This window comes from Carettochelys insculpta, chromosome 6 (genome assembly GCF_033958435.1).
Source record: "Carettochelys insculpta isolate YL-2023 chromosome 6, ASM3395843v1, whole genome shotgun sequence".
Classification (NCBI taxonomy): Eukaryota; Metazoa; Chordata; order Testudines; family Carettochelyidae; genus Carettochelys; species Carettochelys insculpta.
Window position 1 is genome coordinate 64350785 of NC_134142.1, and position 19646 is coordinate 64370430.

General features: G+C 40.8%; 1 protein-coding gene across 1 annotated transcript in view; it reads right to left on the reverse strand.

Moving 5' to 3' along the window:
* The window catches only part of UBR1 (ubiquitin protein ligase E3 component n-recognin 1), a 177757-nt gene that overhangs the window by 51929 nt on the left and 106182 nt on the right, over positions 1-19646 (reverse strand). Inside the window, exons 24-31 of the mRNA XM_074997084.1 lie at positions 18689-18740; positions 16480-16634; positions 15030-15129; positions 13578-13687; positions 11831-11920; positions 8514-8701; positions 5124-5329; positions 1113-1206 (exon numbers count right to left, since the gene is read on the reverse strand). Coding sequence (XP_074853185.1) covers positions 1113-1206; positions 5124-5329; positions 8514-8701; positions 11831-11920; positions 13578-13687; positions 15030-15129; positions 16480-16634; positions 18689-18740 — 995 coding nt within the window. The remainder of the gene's footprint in view (positions 1-1112; positions 1207-5123; positions 5330-8513; positions 8702-11830; positions 11921-13577; positions 13688-15029; positions 15130-16479; positions 16635-18688; positions 18741-19646) is intronic.

Here is a 19646-nt window from a genome sequence, read left to right on the forward strand (position 1 = left end):
ATACTATTTTTAGCCAACTGACTGACAAACAAAAATCAAAAAGCTCTCAAGGTACTGTCTGTATCATGGGATATTACAAAGTAATTTATAATAGGGTGATCCAGAACTTCATATCGTCTGATGATACCTCGTGGTGATGAAATGTCTAAACTTTACTTTTCAAAGCTTAAATCAATATTTATTTGTGCCTGTTTCTAACCAAGGTGTTGCTTATTGTGATATAAAAGCACTGGTAGAAAAAAAAACAAACACTTATAGTCAAGACCTTAAGGATTTATGTATAGAGGCAATTGTTGTGTCCTCACTTGACAGATACTGATTAGCTGGGGCAGGCCTGCTTTGTTCCTTAAGCGTAATCGGAGCTTGCCTAGTGACATGCATATGGCCAAACGTCATTCACCGTGTAACTTTCTCTGGGAGGTTTATCACAGTACTTTGTTGGATGCCTCAAGGGCACATTACAGGTCCCATCTATGAGGGCTGACTTCTTGCTCTTCCCTACTTTTACCCTATTTAGACTATTTTTGGGGACTTGGCTCCTTGTGTTAGTGTCCTCTCCTGTTGGTTTTTGAGACTGCTTTTGTATCAGATTTGATTTTCTTGGGTTTAGTATTTGAATAGACTGACTTCTTATTTGAACTTCAATATTTGTTGTTGTGCTACTATACTCTTAGGCTAGTGCTACACTCACCCCTAATGCCGGCAGTTTGATGCAAATGAGCAGTCTCAAAAACACAAAATGGCTGTTTATTTGCATAACCAATTAGCTTATTTGCATATTCAGAGTAGAAAACAAGCAATGAAGACGTGGTTCTTCTGACCAAAAAACCCTTTTTTTTTTGGCAGCCCCTTACCCCTGATTTTTTTCCAGGCGTAAGGGGCTGGTGACAGAGGGGATTTTTGCCAGCAGAACCAAGTCTTTGCTTGTTTTCTGTTTTGAATATGCAAATAAGCTCCCTAGATATACAAATGAGTGTCCATTTTGCATTTTTGAAACTACTCATTTGCATCAAGCTGCCAGCACTAGGGGTGAATGTAGCACTAGCCTGATGCAGTTCAGACTCCAATTAGAGATTAAAGTATGGAAGAGCACTGCAAAGATATCCTCTTACTTCTGCCAGCAGGCTGCATGCATTACGTGACCACAGCTTCCTGTATGGGTTCCACATGACAAATCTGGGTCCATGAAAAGAGGATCTGATGTATCTGGAATGACAGCAAAAAGATGAAAAAAATACTAGTATACCTTTGGTCAATACAGACAAAGCTTCCCATGAAGTTTTCATTTTTCCACCCCAGCAACCACACTCAAGTTTTGCAAGCTTCTTCTTAACAATACATGGACTGTTGAACATAAGCATTACTATGTTGCCACACTTCCACCCCTTGTTCTATCCAGCTCTCTCAATGTGAAATTATCAAAAAGAGAAACAAAATCTAAAATCAATGCTTAGTCAATAAATGAAAGTCTTTTTCTGTTAAATTCTCTTTCGAGAAAAGGCATTAGTGTGTTCAACTACTCCACTGGCCTGGGATTTCAATTATATTGTTTTTGCTCCCACATTTGGTGATGCAGGGGATTTGCTGACTGAGGTCAACAAGAGAAGATTCTCCAAACAATCACACACTTTCCACAGTAGATATCACCAAGCTGATATGAAAAAAAATGGTTACTGTCTTTCCATAACTTCTTTTCTTTGAGATGTATTGCTCAAGTCCATTCCAACATCAGAGTGTGCTCCCCAAAGCACTTCCACCAGGAAGTATTTCCCCTCAGTGCATCTGTAAGGTCAGCTCTGGTGCCCCTTGGAATCATACCCTCAGAGGGCTGGTATATAGCTCCACTGCTCCTTTAGTTCTTTCTTGCCAGCTAACTCTGACAGGTGTGGGCAGGGGGAGCGGGAATGAGCAACAACCCATAGTTTTGGAAGGCTGGTAAGCATGTTTGCCTCTTTGAGGGTTTGTTCACTGCCTTTCTAATGCAGATGACACCCAAGCAGTTGCACTAGTGGAAAGTTTGCAGTTCATTGGCATGCTGACTGCCTAAACAGCTGGCCAAAACCCTCTGTCTCTGGACTGTTCGTTACAGCACAGTAGGATGCAGAAGTGTGGACTGATGTTCATGCTGCTGCCATCCCGATGTCCTGAATAGGAAATTTCACCATAAACACCTCCAATGATGCTTGAGCTTGCAGCATGGATTGCTGAGGAGAAGCTAGGACCCTCTCTAAGTTGTACCATGGGCAGATACAGGAATTTTTCCATGAGGAGATTCTCTGCATTGCAATTGCACAGCCTTTCATTTGATCTACAATGGCTTACAAGCAGTTGAGTGGATTTCTGATAGTCTTTAGTCCTTTCTATGTAAAATGCTAATGCATGCCTAAGACCCAAAACTTGGAATCTCTGTTTCTGCCTGTTAGCATGAGGTTCTGGGTAGAAGACTGGTAGGAAGATATCCTGGCGACTATGGAATTGGGAGATCACTATTGGCAGGAAGGCCAAGTGTCCATCTTGTTCTTGAAGAAGAGGAGAGTCTATGGTGGCTCTGAAGAGGGAACTCAGATCTTTAAGTTCTGGCACAAATACTGGACCAGGAATGGCACCTTTCTGGAGAGGCAGAGCTGAAAGCACATTGCCAGCAGTTAGAATGAGAGCCCTATCAGCCTTGCAAGCACCAAGCTGAGGTCCCAGGGAGGGACTAGGTGGTGTACGTGGAGGCATAGCCAATCAAATCCCTTAAGAAAATGACCAGCCTTTGACCCACAGGTGAAAGGGTGAGATTGAAGCTAGTAAACCCTACTAGATGGTACTGTTAGGTCTTACTGTGGTTGCTATGACTGCCTTAGAATTCAACTTTAAGGAGTTGCTTCTCAGTAACCAAGATGGAGCAGTGCTGATCAGGGACAGAGAACAATGCTAAGTGGGAGGAGACCAGTGCTGCAACATTATGGCCTTTGATTGTACACAAGGTCTTGGAGTTGCAGCAGTTCTGTTTACTACCATTGTTGTCAGCTCCTGAATGGTGGGGGATGAGAGCTTCAAGACTGTCAAACTCCAGTAGCTCTCTCTCTCTCACTCTCAGTGGAAAGTCCAAAGTTGCTGTCTCAATGGCACCCTTCCTGGGCTGACGTCAATAGTACTGTTACACCACTGGTGTCCGAGTGCCCCACACAGACTGTACTCAGTCAGCATCTCTCCTTGCAGACATTGGGGTTAGGGAATGCCGAAGGTCAGTTTTCTTCTGCTTCTTTCTTGGCACTGGTGATGGAAAATGATGCCAAGAGTCGCATGCCAGAGTTCTCTTTGTTGGCATCAGAGAGGAGTGTCAGTGCTAGGAGTCCTGGGCCATACGAGGAGAGTCCTCCCCTGGTGCTAGAGAAGCTGAACAATGCTGCATCTCCCTTTGAGATGCTATGGTGCTTCTTTTTGAAGTACTCTGTGCCAGGTAATGTGACCGTATCAAAGGGGAATGAAGTGCTGCCTCCACAAGGAGGAGTTTAAGTTTAGTGTCCTTGCCCATCTTGAGTCTGAGACTGAAGCTCTTGGTGATTCTGCATCTCTCCTTCATGTGGGCCTCCCTCAGACATTTGAAGCAGCTGGAATATTGGTCATTACCCAGTATCAACTTATGACACAACGCATGCAGCTCGAACCCGAGGGACAAAGGACAGGGACAGGCTAATCCTACCACATGGGGTCTGCTACTAATGACTAACTTAAAGTTAAATTCTGTCAACAAAGTTGTCTGAGAAAGCTACTTATGGGGCAATGCAGAGGACAAGCAGCTGTTCAACTGTCACAGGCAGTAAGAATGAACCAAGGGGATGGTAAGGTTGTACATACCAGTGCTATGAGGGCATGACTCCAGAAGGCAATAGAGCCAATGGATACCGTGGGTGGGGGGAAACCTTCCTGGTGGCAGTACATTGGGGTGAACATGCACCTACATAAGCAAGCACTCAGAGAAGAACTATAAACCCAAAGCAGAGACTTTCTTAATATGTCAGAAATCATAAATTTTCATAATGGTACAGCGAAACAGGTTCTGTTGTGGTTGTAATATGCAACTTAGGTAGGATTTAATTTTTCACAAGAAGTGGCACAGAACCAAATGCTTTACTATAACTAGTAGGCCTGCCCCATTGTGGTAGTTACCAAGCTAGAACCTCACTGGCAGCTCTGGACCAGAGGATCCAGTTGGGGTCGGAGAAAGCCCAGCAGCCCCAGCCCCGGGGACCTGGCCAGGGGAACCCCAGCAGCCCTGCGGCCAGGAGCTGGTCAGGAAGCAGATCCCCTCTAGCAGCTCCAACCCCAGGAACCCAGGCTGGGGCAACCCCGGCAGCCTCAGGGCTGGGAACAGTGACACAGAGCTCTGCTGGCAGCTCTGAGGCGAGGGAAACCCGAAGATCTCTGGGAGCCAGAAGGGGTGTGGAGATCCGCTGGCAGCTCAAACCCTGAGGATATGGCTGGGGCCAGGAGAACCTAGGAGCATCGCCAGCAGCCCCAGCCCTGAGGACCTGGATGGGGTCAGGGGAACCCCACCAGTCCCAGGGCTGGGAGTCAGCAGGGACACAGAACTCCTCTGGCAGCTCCAGCCCCAGGGATGTGGTTGGGGCCAGGCCAATTGCAGCAGCTCCAGCATCGGGGACCCAGCTGGGGTCAGTGGAACCCCAGCAACGTTGGGGCTGGGAGCCAGCCGGGACACAGAGCTTTGCCAGCAGCCCCAGCCCTGAAGACCTGGATGGGGTCTGAGGAACCCCAGCAGTCCTGGGGCTGGGAGTCAGCAAGGGTGTGGAGTGCCACTTGGCAGTGCTGGCAGCAGGAGCTGGCACCGGCAGCTCCAGCCACAGGGATCCCTGGGAACCCTGGCAGTCCCAATGCCGGGAGCAGGCTAGGGCGTAGAGCTCCGCCGGCAGCTCCAGCCCGGAGACCTGGCTGGGGTGTGACAGACGAATGAACGCCTCTCCTTTTATAATAGTATAGATGCACCCCAGTGTAAGCATATACACAGGCACATATAACATCCCTGTGCCTGCAAGTATTAGTTAAATATAGCTGAAGTGAATTCTAAAGAAGATAACAGTAACAGCCGAAATTCTTAGCTGAAGAGGGATACCCACCACCTGAGAGTTCAAGGGTTTTCCCCCTGTGTTGAGTTAAGGCAGTGGATTTCTGGACACAAGCTGATAATACCATTGCAGCACTCTCCAGCCTCACTTCCTGCTCCTCCTGACACAGGATACAGGTCAATACTTCCTTTTCATTAACAGATGGACCTCGATTGGGTCCCAAGGCAATTCTGGAACAATCAATGGCCACAGGTGTGCTGTAAGATGAAACACAAGGATCAACAACAATTCGCAGACTCTCTGTAAAGAATAAACATCTTCTTGAATTTGCTGCTTATATTTTAAAGTAGCTTTACTGCAAAAAGCCTTACAAAAAAATAATAGGATCACCTCAGGCACCACCGACATGCAACCATCTTTAAGGTGCAACATGGCCGCTATCAAATACAGCCGTTTGAAATGAATTCCAATACATTGTTTCATGATGCCCCACATTTTCTTTGATTTCTCAGGCTAGATGCAATGACAAAGAGTTAAGAGGATGCTTTCTTGCATTTACATATTTGAGGTCTTATGGAACTTGATATTTTAAATGACAAAGCAGGCAGAAATTACTGTATTGGGTTTTGGTCATTCCTCTTAATTGTTCTGTTCTCCTCCTTTTATCTTATGCACCATCTTTTTCACAAATCGTACATTAGGGTCTACGGTAGGACTGCTTCGTCAATATAGTTAAATTAGTACATTATACCAATAAAGTGCTCCTGGTTGGGACATAGCTTATACTTGCACAGTTTATTCCAGGACCCTCCTCCACAAGCAAAATAAACTACATTGGGTCACACATGGTTTTGAATATTAAACTGCATCTACAAGCAGAAACCTTCATCAGCACAGATATATCAGATATAAATTGCACCTCATCATAACCATGGCACATTTTGTAGTACGGACCTGGAGCGAGCACCCTCTCTTGCACGGGCACAGTGACCACTGGCCTTTCTTAAGCCTGACAGTTCTATTCCTAGCATCAAACTAGATGTAGTCCTCAGGCATGACCAGGGATGTTTCCGATTGTGATAGAGTCTAAATTTCAGTATCCTGAATTGGATAACATTTTGTACTACAATGCAGCCAGACAGTTAAGAAAACACAAGGACTAAAAGATGGATAGGTATGAAGTTTTCATTATAAATACTACAAAATTTAGAATAAACGACTATTGCCCTATTTAATAAAAGCAGGATGCGCCATACTGAGTCAGATCATTAGTTCATCAAGTTCAGAAACTAATGTGGTCAGCATCTGATGCTTCAAAGGTAGGCTAAAGAAATCCACAGTGCTGCTAGGCAAATTACAAGTGCTGTCCAAGAGAAAAAAAATTCTGAACCTTATTAGTGATCAGTCTATGCACTAAAGCACAGGATTTGAGCATTTCTACCCTGGGATATGCAACTACACATGACTGCAGATCATAATATTATACAGCCATTTAAAACACAACTTAAAATAGGGCAGTCAATTAATGCACATTAATGCCTATGATTAATGCAGGGCAGAATTAACGCATTAAAAAAAATTACACACACATTAATCACAGGTTCTGGAAACCAGCATGAACTGTTCCAGAGACCGGCCTCTGGTAAATCACAGAATGCAAATGACTACCAGAGTGCACACAGAAAAATGTCCCAGCTCCAAAGGAGAAGAAACAAGTAAAGAACCAGATACCTGTCCCTCTCCCCTTCCAGGTGACCATATTTTTTAAAATAAAACAGCCTGGGGGACTTCCTCAAGTCCCCCCCATCAAGCAAGGCTCACCCAAGCCACTCTCTCTCTGCCTGCTGGGACTGATCCTTCCCTTCAACATCTAGTTCTAGGTCTGAGTCCCACCCCAAACTATGCACTTCGCATGGTGAGGTCTACCTTCCCAGAGCCCAAGGTCTGGCCCTCTCCTGAGCTTGGGGTTGACCCTCACCCAAGGCTGTGCCCACCTGAACTCTGCACTGCCCAAGGGAGAGTCTACCCCACTCTGGCCCTGCCCTGCCTGCAGTTGGAGCTGAGATAAAGAAAGGATTCTTTTGAATAGGACACAAAACATATTGATTAGATAGAAGAATTTATTGAATTATTCCAGAAAAGTTTAAATAGTATAATTGTTTAACAGTATATTTAATTGCATGATTAATTGTGATTAATTTTTAATCATGCTATTAATTGTAATTAATTTTTAATTGCTTGACAGCCTACTTAATCTTTCTTATCCTCCTACAATTATTCAGAGACAAAAATTTGGGGGATTAATGATATACAAAAATCACATTTGGAAAAGCAGTTTGGGTTACAAGTGCAATAAGGTGTTTTAGTTTTTTGCAACTGGACTTTCAAACAAACTACTGCTGAACCAGACCTAATAGACTCTGCTGAGTTAAAAGGCTCAAATTAGGTCTTCAAATAGGAAAGCCCATCACCATTTAAATTACAGTAATATCAAGTAGGAGCGTTATAATGAGGTCATTGTTTTCAGAAATGGTAGGGAATGTGATACCTTTTACCTGAAAAAATGGTTACCTACCTTTTGTAACAGCTTAATAGTAACAGAGAGGTAGCCGTGTTAGTTTGTATTCTAACAAAACAAAACAGCAGTCGTGTAGCACTTTAAAGACTAACTGATTTATTAGGTGATGAGCTTTCGTTGGACAGACCCACTTCTTCATATCCTGTAACTGTTGTTCAAGATGTATTGCTCGTGTCCATTCCCTTTTAGGTATGCACATGCCCAAGTCTCATTGTCATTGGAGATTTCTGCCTTACCACCAACAAGGGCAGGCTGTAGTGCCCTCTAGAAGGCCACACTCATGAGTGGTGTAAGAGGTGCCACCAGTTCATGCTCTAAGATCCTTCTTGTCAACTATTGCAACAGAAGGATGTTAGTAGAATGGAAATGAGCAGCACTTCTTGAAGAATAATTACGACAGGTAGGTAAACATTTTTTCGTCTGCCAGCGCTTGTTCCAGTTGATTCTATTCTCAGTGACTCACAAGCAGTATCAATGGAGATGGGTTTGGAGTTCACAAGTGCACAGCCTGCACGATAGTTCTGCCAAAACCATCATCATCTTGACTTTGCTGGGTTGGTGCATAGTGTGATGTGGACATATAAATGGATAAGATGGCCGCCTGACAAGTATCTTGGAGTGGCACCTGCGCCACATCTGGCATCTCACTGATTGGGCTTTCTGACATTAGCACTTAGTTGCTAGTTTACACAGGGTTCTCTAATTCAGGACACTATAAAGAATATCAGTAGTAAAAGGCAGAGGGCTGCTGATTGGGATGATGCACTTTAACCATCAACTGTACTATTAAAACTTACTAGGTATAACCACTTTTTAGGAAATGAATTTTCCCATCAGACCTCTGGATATCTGTCTCATCTCACCTCTCCTCTTCCATCACAGAGTCCTCTCTTCCCTGTGTCTCTTGTGTATTTTCATACAGAAATTTATGAGTTTCAATGAAATTCCTTTGTAAAGCAGACATCTGAGCCATTATCTTCTGGCGATGCAGTCTGGCAGCTTCTGCTTTCCTCTTCCGTTCAGCCTTCTCTTTGTCTTGAGTGCTCTGAGTCTTATTAGTGAAGAGTATTAAAATTATAGACTAAGAACTACTGAACAATACCAAGAAATATTCCAAAAGCATATATTCTAATTGTGCCCATCAAATTCCCCAATGAACTGAGCATCCCATGACAGTAGAACAAAACAAAAAAACAAGACAAATTGAAAGTTGTAAAACAAATCTTAAAAGCAGATTAAGCTTTCAAGGCAACAATAGAGCACGTTTATGAATTCAAAAATACAAAACTTTTAATTAAAATATAGAAAATGCGGTTCATCCTTTATTTAATTATGAAAGCCCAGACTGAAGGTTACACAATACTCTTGCAAAATATGAAGCCCTCAAAATAACCTGACTTGTATAATGTAATCAAAGCAGACTAATTTGTGTTTACCCTTTTAATAGTATTAGTCAAATGCAGAGTAGATCTTACACTTTATCAAGTCACAGCTACATTTTGGTGGTTATGAAACAGAACAGCGGGTTGGTTTGCTATCTGCTAGTGTAAAGTTTATTCCTGTTTTTAAACAGGCTTGCATTTCTCACCAGTATAAAATATCTCTTTAGCTAACATTCTGGCAAATGGCTGTCAATGATAAATCAGAAACAATAAAAACTGACAATCCCTATGGTGGGCTCATCCTTTTCATCCTTACCCATAACAATTTTATATTCAACAACAAATACTTTGTCCAAGCAATGGGAATAGCCATGAATAGTAGCAAGGCTCTCCAGTACACAAACCTCCTCCTGGGTTATCTAGAAGAAAAATTTTCAGACAAATACATCACAAAATCAATAACGCACCTGAGATATACTGATATCTTCATCCTCTGGACAGATGACTTCAGCTCCCTCACAAATTTCTACTAAAATTTCAAAACACATTCTCTCTCTCTCTCTCTCAAACTTCCATATGAGCCTCAACTTCCTGGACACCAGGGTCAGTTTCAACAATAGAATCCTAAAGATAAACCCATATACCATGACACCAACTTTCACAGATCCAGTAACTACCCTAAACACAGCAAGAAAACATTTACCTACAGTCAGGCACTCAGATACTATAGAACATGCTCTGAGGAGGATATATACCCCTTCACCAAAGGCAGACAATCCACAAGAGATATAAACCATCCAAAGATCCCAAGAGAACCTGCTTCAATATAGAAATAAAATTCTCTCCAGCTTCATACCCCAATTATCACTTGCCACACCACACTGGAACCCATATCGGGTAACATCAAACAGCTGCAACCCAAACTCAATAGGGACCATATACGGAATGAAATCTTTCCTGAAACGCCTCTTCTGCTCTTCAAACTTCCCACCCCCAACCTCATCATTAGAAGCAAGGTCCCCACAAACCAGAGAAACCCTAATTCAAATTGGCAGATTTTGCCAGAATAGATGCAAAACCTGCAGACATATCTCCATATCTAAAATGATCAACACTTCCCAGAACACACCTTTCAAGGTCCATGAGTCCTACATACGCCTATCACAACACACGTCGTACCTCATCCTTTGCACTTACTGCTCCAACAACTATGTGGATGAACCTCGATAAGCGCTATGAGCTTGAAAGAACTCACAAAAATGTGATGGTTTTTGTCTTTTCCTCAAAGAGATCACCCTGAGATTTCAGTCATCATCAAAGAAAACCTGCACAACTCTTTCAAAAGAACTAGACTGGGAGCTTAAATTTATATCTTGCTGTACACTAAAAATTATGGACTGAAGAGATACATGGGATTTATGGTTTATTACAATAATCTGTACCCCACTAACAACCCGCAAACTGCTTTGCCCTGCCCATCCTTTTACTCCTATGATGGCAGGTGTTTCTGCGGGACACTTAACCTGGAATAGCCTCTTAAAATGTGTTAATTACTATTCTAAGCAACCTGTTCCACCATGCAGTTATTTAGCGTGTCCTCTCAGTACATTTTCCAGATTTGAAGAAAAGTTGTGTAAGCACAAAAGCTTCTCTTTACCATAAACAAAAGTTGGTCCAACAAAAGATAATACTTCATCCATCTTGTCTTTTTAGTATCATGGGACCAACGTGGCGACAACACTGCATAAATCATATACCACCCTAAGCCATGCATCACCCCTCATATCTCCACATTTGTACTCAGGAAGCACATATTAAACTATTTACCTAATTCCAACTAACTTTGGCATGCTATAGATTAAGCCAGTTACTTTTTGTCTTATCTTCAGTGGACATGGAGAACAATTATTACTCTCCTCTTTATAATCTATTTGAGGAATGTTATCAGGTTGCTCCTCCGTCTTCTTTTCACAAGACTGAATATATTTATTTTTTTACCATTCGTCGTAGATCAGGTTCTCTCAACCTTTCACCATTTTTGTTAGTCTCTCTGGATTTTTTTTCTGTTTATTCACATCTTTCTTGAAGTGTGGTACCCCAAACTGGGCACAACATACCAGCCAAGGCCTCAACAGTACTGAGTAGAAGAGGATAAATATTGCTCATATTTTAACAGCGACACTAGTGTTAATATAACCCAGGCTATCATCTTAAGGCACTGTGGCTACGTTTACATGAGAGGCCTCTGTCGAGACGTCGCTGTCACAAGGGATCTCCCAGCAAAACTTATGTTGACGGTGTGTGTCTACGCATAAAAGTAGATCAAAGGAGCAATCTGCTCTATTGACAAAGAGCAGCCAGACTGCGCGGTCCTCTCTTGACAGAATGGCCGATTGCAAGCTCTGCAAACAGGGTGGTCCAGTGAAGCAGAAGCCCTGTCTGTCGACAAAAGGGCCCCAGAGCATCTATACAGCTCTTTTGTCAACAGAACATGTCGAAAGAGGTGTTATAACTGAATGAGGAGACGTATAATACTGCCAGCAGATGTGCTGGGTTTTGTTGACAAAACACGTTTTGTGCAGACCCTTTTTCCTGACAAAAGTCCAGTTTTGCCGACAAAAGCCTCTCATGTAGACACAGCCTATACCCTCATTTAATGCCTAAAACTAGTATTAAGGTATTCAAATATAGATTTAGGTAACTAAGTTTAAGCACTTGTGTTTGAAAACTGGTTCTTAAAGTTGTAAATGTGTCTCCCTGCGCAACATCACTTCAGTTCCTTCCCTGTTTGTTACCACCTCATTGCCTTTTGTCGTTTCTGGTCCTGGTGTAGTCACTGCTGTTGTCAAACTTGATTTCTCTCTTAATCGTTTCACTGTGTCAAACATCTGAGAATAAAGATTTAGGTGTTAGGAGAACATTAAATGTGACTGGATTGTGCATGCTGTATAGTTGAACCTATGGGTTGTTACAAGATTAAACAATTTTTGAGAATTTCATGCCGGTAAAAATGTACTGTAGCAGCTACAGGGAAGGAAAATCCCTGCGGTGCCCATGCAAGTTTCCTAACAACAACCATGCACCTCCAATCCCACAATTGGGTAGAGCACCCCTATATGTGAGAGGATAATTCAATTTCTCCAGTCTATCCAGTCAATTGCCACAGTTAAAACTATTACTAAGGATGCTAATTAGTAGAAATTAACATGGTACTCTGTCTTACGACTCTTTATGCCCTAGGGAATGATCCCCAATGCCAACTCATTTCATATAGGCTACTAAAGAGACAAGATACTGTTCTGTCACTACTGCCCAGTACATTATTTAAACCCACAAACCCAGAAATGAAAGTATCTCCAACCCATGACAAATTCCACAGGACAAAATCCTTCATAATCTTTATATCTTGCATAGTAATTTCAGTTATACAGTCTTGGAGAATTAGCTTCAATTTTAAATATCAACACTGTACTTCTGAAACCCTAAGAATTGTGAAAGTTAAGATTGTGCCATTAAGTATGAATTTGTTGTTCCAACAATTTTCTTAACAGAAATCTTGAAAATCTCTTATTTAAACACTTTACATTTAATTTATATACCGTTTTAAAACATTGTGCTTTTATAAAGTAATTTTTCCACTTTAGCCATTTAATTTGAAGGCTAATTTTACAAAATGTTTGACCCACTCGAAATACAGATTTCACATAACAGCCCATTAAAACTTCCAAACTTTACTAACACAAATAGATGTCACCTAAGCATCTTTTTACTTCTCTACTATTTAAAATACCTTACATAATGAAGCTATAGAAATATACTTAGTTATTTAAGACGGTTGGAAAGTTTTCATTAAAGCCACTACTACGTATTATTTAGCTAGAATTTTGACTTACGAGATTTTAAGTAGTAGCCCTTTCATGCACTTGATTCTATATTAAGCACACGGGCCATGTCTACATGTCCATTTAGCAGAGTGCTGCTGCTGGCAGAGCTATGCTAATGACAGTTCACAAAATTGCAAATGGAGGACCATTTTCAAACTCGTGTTGCTAATTAGCATAGCTGCGCAAGACTTTGCTGTCAGCAGAGAGGTGCCAGCAGTTCAGAGGCCGTGTGGATGTGCGTCTGTCAGCTAAGCCCCCTCTGTCATCAGTCCCTTATGCAGCAGAGAGGGACTTAGCTGGCAGAGGCACATCCACACGGCCTCTGTACTCTTGGCACCCTCCCCCACGAGTAGCAAAATCTTGCACGGCTATGTTAATTAGCTGGGCGAGTTTGCAAATTGTCCTCCATTTGCAATTTTGTGAACTGTCATCAGCACAGTGCAGCCGGCAGCAGCACTATGCTAAACGGCCATGTAGATGTGGTCATGATGTTCACAGGGGAAAAAGAAAAAAAAAATCTCATTTCAGAAACTACGTAGGCTATCAGAGATCTCAGCAAATATAAACCTTGTCTACTGGATTAGCTAAAGCAGTCAAACTTTTTTCTTTTAAAATTCTGAATTACTGAAGCCAAACCACAGTCTGCTTCTGTATTCTTTACCTGCAGTATCCAGTTGATCATGTCTTTCTGTGCTTCTAACTGAGGAACTGATTTTAGTTTTTCCAGAAGCATTAGTATGTTCATAGCATTCAAGGCTGAGCTTCCCATTCCTTCGCAAAGAGATGAAGCATAAATGTGCAAGTTTTCAGAAATACTGGTTAACTTCTTCACATTTTTGTCACTACAAGCATGATTTAAAAATACTGGCAATACATATTATAGTGATAGTGCTGCTGTAGATTTCTCTCACAATTCTCAACATGTGCAGCAAGCGCACTCTTTGTTCCACATGGACTTAACAGCTTACATTTTATTCACGTTCATTCCAAAAGCAGAACTATAGGTAATAGACTTCAATTTCAGATCTGTGCTCTCGTGCTTTTTCCTCTTATTGTAAACCAAGTTCTCCTTAATTTGCTGAAAGCTTTTCATATAGAAACCCATTTCTGTCTGAACAGGAGATAATTGGTCAATATTCTGATGGTACTTTCCTCCTAAAAAGTAGTTTTTACAGAACTGGGAACCACACCATTCATCTGAACTTTTCTTACAGCACACTACACGAGGAATGAGCCAACTAAATTCTCACAACTTAAAAAGGGACTATGTTTACCCATTATTTTAAAATTCAACAATTTTGAAACACTTCCGCTTTCAGTAGAGCAGCCTTTCAACAGTAGGCTCTGAAGATTTTTTTTAAAATTAGGATTTTTAAAGAGGACTGTTTTGTTTCAGTGCTGATGTTTATTACAGACTTTTTAGCAGGAAAGAAGCTGATTAAGGCAGCCCCAAACCTACAAGTTGCTCAGTTCAGGCGAATCCTGGTATTCATACAGAACTCCATGTCCTTTAATAGTGCTCTTTGGGGTGCATCATCATTTTGTGGTATCAAAACCTAATTGATTACACAGTGGACAACAGCAGAATTCATGATATATATGCTGTTAAATACAAATTTACACTGACAAAGAATTCTCCCACTCACACTTTTCAGTAATAGGCATTTTTGGTGAACTTGTACTTACAGTAAGTATAAATTTTTCCAGACAAAAGTGTGATGTTCAATTTGATTGTGTCCTTTAGCTTGTTTGACAAACAAAAAGACTTGACTGATTAAAAAAAAAGTGAATTAAGAATTTGTGCTTCTTAGACTTACTAATATCTTGTTTTACTGCATATTGTTTACAAGCAAAACTGATTCTTCACAGAGATTGTGGAAGTCACAAATTCAATGACTTTCTGCAACATTCCATCTTATACATGTAATCCCTCATTGTCTACCACTGAAGAGCAGAACTCTAGCAGTCTCACTTAGTTTCTGAATTTAACAGTGAAAATAAAGACAGGATAATTCTTTGTTGAATGCAATGACTTTTCTTTTTAGACTAATATTATCCTTATAATACTAAGTGAGCATAATTCATTTCCTACTTCACTGAAAGTGAAACATACTTGATGCTTTGTGATAAAAGTCAAAGGTCACTTCCTCCTCTGGAGCCTTCTCTAGCTGCTGCTTCTCTTCTAGTAAGCCCAAAGACAGGAGATGTAGTACCTGAGAAAGATGGAAATAATAAATCTCAACTGCTACCAGAGGGCTGTAAAACAGGACTTAGTGACAGCAGAAATTAAGGAATATCAAACAAAGCAAAAGTGCAAGGATCTCACACAGAAGACTCAATAACCACACACAGAATTTGCGTTTCTTCAACTAGGCACGGCCTTCTGCTTGTTTCTTGCTTAAGCTTATTTGATCCTTACATGTTTCGCAGCCCCCATTTACAAGCTTTTCACTTTCCTGATTGAGGTTTTTATATATACATGCGTATCAATAGCAAATACACCTAAGTGTTATGCCCCAAGCTTTGGAACTTTCTCTAAGAAAAATCTTTTCACATTGTGCCAGACTTCCAACATATGTCGCACAACACAGCCCATGCTGCCACACCGACTCCTTAGACTAAATGTCTAGAGCTCCGAAAATTCTGCTTCATACTGTCCGTGCTGTTCAATTAGTCCAATTGAGATAGGCTCCTGGTCGAGACTTATGTACTCTCTTCAAGATCTAATGTACATCAAAGCACTTGCAATGATGCTCAAACAGCACTGTTAATACAGCAGAGTTTATTAGTCAACTGAATACAACACAAGAAGTCCTGAGGTGAGTGAGCACAGAGAAAGGAAAAATTAAAACACAGGTCCAGTCCATTTTGTTAGTTCACAGTTCAGCCAAGCTTTAGTGAACTTCAACGTTTAAGCTGTCTGACTCCTTCTAGCAACCCATTCTTATCTCCCTCCTTCTCCATTCCTTTATTCTTGAGCTGGAGGATTGTGGTTAGCTTCCCTGCTGAGAGGTGGAGAAATCTATCAACCTCTGGGGCACTGATTGCTAAATGTCCTCTCCAACCTCAGTCAAACAGGTGACATTTATCCCAATATCTCTTGGTCTACCCTGAGAGTAACAGGTACACTAAGGGGACATACAAATAGTACAGAAAATTCCCACTTCATCAAAACATATCACCAGCAACGTTACAGGTCCAAGTCATCCCACCCTGCTTCTTTAACAAGCTTGTATTTTTACATGCAGTTATAAGTTAGAAAACCAGACAACTTAACTGTTTTGGAATAGTTTTCAGCAATGAAAACATGGCAAGAGCGTTAGACGCTTCAAGTTCTGTAACTGCAATACTTATTTCTAATAAGCACTGTGCATTTAATTAAGGTGCAATGTAGGAAGGCTTTCATATGAGGTCTGACACATTATGGTAATATTGAAAAGATATCGAAGACTACATTTTACTGATATGTGCACCGTGTTTTTAATATAAACCCTCAAAAGAGGGTTTTAACATCAATAGTTAACATAAATAATTACGGGGGGAAATACTAATGCAACCCATACCATCTGGATCATAGCTTCAGTCCATAAGTGGGTCTCCAGTTGTACTGCCCTTTGAAGGATAGTCCTGAGGATATGCATCATGATATCACAGTTCAGAACTTTCACCACATTGCTGAATGCTGGGCTGAATTCAGGAGGGGGAGGAGGTGGTAATGCTAGAAAACAGTTACATGTAAGTGTTTTTTTTTAATAACTTTGTAATATTTCCTACCATATTGTGAGTAGAAAGTGAAGAGAACAGTTACATTGCTACCAAGTTGTGTGGGGGGAGGCAGTGTCAGCATATTTCAGCCAGTGAGCAAGTTTCCCACCACACACGTTAGTTTGTTCAATAAGGTTTTCACCATTACCTCCATGCAGTTTGCATATAAAATAGTGTTTGAAAAATAAATGCATATGATACAAGCAGCTGTAGGTGTTTAGAAAACACAGCTCTGAATTTCTCAAGGCTTTAAATATTTTTCTTTGTCTCTGCTTTCATGTAACCTTTTATAAAGGTAGAAGTTTTAAAATGTGCATAATGGTCTTCTAGTACATCTGATAGCCAGATGATTTCAATATTTTTACAAGCAGCAATATGGTATACAGAACAGTGCAGTTCTTCAGGTCCTTTGCTTAGTCAAGTATTACACTAAGTTCTCAAATGTTTAAAGTAGAATTGCGTGCAAAGCACTAAACAGAACCTCACATATGCCAGCGGAAGAATAGGAATATGTATTATCTTAGGCTTAATCTATACGACCGTGGAAGATAGACCTGCTCAGAGTCGATCTTCTGGGGTTTGATTTTGCACATGCATGAAATCAAGCTTTCAGGGGTCAAAGTCAACCCCTGTGCTCCTTGAGAGAGGTGAGGAGTAAAGAAGGTTGAATGGAGAAACTCCCATTCACCTTGCCCTGTTAAGACAGGCAAGATAGCCAAGCGTAGAGATGTTAATTTTAGCTATGGGAGTTATGTAGCTGATATCACATATCTACGGTCAACATCTACTTATAATACAGACATACGCTTAGAGACATTAACTTGGTATTTAACTTAATTTCCTAATTAACATGAACTCCAGTTTGATGGTGCACTATAAAAAAGTTGAATCTTAAATAAAATCTTACACAAATGCAAAATTGTTCTCTGCACTCCTGCTATTTCCTGAAGTGGAAGAAATTCAAAGACTGTCTGTAAACATGATCTATATACAAAGTAAACAAACTGAAAATACCATAGAATTTTCCCTTTGCTGATTTTACAGTTATAGTGATTTTGGGTTTAATTAAAGAAGAAGATATAAAATTTGGACAGAATGATTTCCAACTCGACTGTGTCCCTTCAACAAGTGTCAGGTTATTTTTCTGCAGTTTAGGATTTTTCAGTTGAAAGGTTCCCAAAGCACACATAACATTTCCTAAGAAAAATTTTCACACATGGCTAATATAGAATTCTGCGGCACTGTTTAATAATACACAACATTAAACTGTAGTTAAAAATGGAAAGCAAGTGAAGCAAGGTGAAAGCTTGGGGAGCATAATTAGGCAACATTTTGAATGGTAAGATTGGAATTAACAGTGGACCAGGCCTTGATCCTAAATGTAATCAAATCATTCATATAACTTCCCAGTGAACTAACAGTTTTCCCAAACCCTCTTCAATTACAGTTCATGACTTCAGTGGTGATTGCAGAAGAAAAGGAAAAGAGGGGATAATAGTTGTATTACAACTGAAATTTTTTAGCCTTACCTGTAAGTTTCTAGTATATGGAGTTTGTGACTTTTAAGGTGAATTTTGATTGTTCATGAATGATACTAGATTTGCGGTAGTTTAAAATGAAAACAGTCACAGCACTGCGATCTTCTCTACATTACCCCACCAACCCTATCCCAGAAGAACTACCTGTCTCCTTGGTCTCTGATATTGTCAACAACCGTGCTTGTTTTGCCAGTGGGTTGAATCTGTGGACATGTGACCGCTAGAGACTAAACTGAGAGAATTCCCAACTCTTTAGGAAAAAACCAAACCACTAAATATATATGTCAGGTGGTAAACTGTGGTCACTGATCACCTAGCTCTATTTGTAACACAACCCTGGATTTAATACAATTTCTACCTTATTATCAATTCGCGACCCACATACCAAAGTTCTTAATTTATAAGCACAAAAAAGAGACCGGTGCACCAAACCATAGCATTTGCTTTATTGTTCAATCCAATCTTTTACCTTCATCTCTGTTTTCTTGTTTTCTTGTTCTCTTCTTCTGCATATGTTCAGCCTGTAAGAAAGTTGGCCCAAGTTACTGTACCAACAGCACTGGAGGATTCTTGAGGGACTCCATTAGGGACACTAGACTAACAAATATAGTAAGATGTATAATTAGAGCTCTACCTGGATACAAAATAGGTATCCACAGATGCAAAAAGAAAGGGGATGAAGATAGCCACGGATCAGATGCAGATAATTTCTGAAAATTTGTGGATCTCTGCTTTATATCAGGACACTAGATACAAAATCCATATCTGCATCCGTATCCTCAAAACAAGCTGTGGATATCCACATCCATGACTGTGGATATCAATAACCACAGATATAAAGGGGATACTCAAGGATTTGCAGGGCTCTATGCATAATCAATTGAAATTTACTTTGACACTCCATCCACATTGTATAATACATTGGCACATGAAAACATGTTATGGGCCTGGATAATAAAACTAGTAAAAACACGACACTAAAACTACTGTTAAAGGGATAAAGTTAACTTTTGTTGGTCTTTTTATAAGTGTATGGAAAATGGCAATTATTGCCCTGAAATGTGTGTATAGTACCTATCCATTCATACCAATTCAACATGTTCTCTTTGGTACATCTATGTGGAAGTCAATTCTTTCAAAAGGAATCTATACATTTAGGCTGTATCTACATGTGCCACTTCTTCTGGAAGCAGCATGGTAAAGAGCTGTCCGGAAGATGCTAATGAGGTGTGGATGTAAATTTCCCATACCTCGTTAGCAGATGGGCATGTGATTCAGAGTCCAGAAGAAGCTCTTCCAGACTCTGAAATACACATGCAGACACATGGCCCACGGGGATCTTCTGGAAGGAAACCCTCCTTCTGGAAGCCTCTTCTTCCCCAGAATATTTCTACGCCTCATTAGGTTCTTCTGGATGACTCATTACC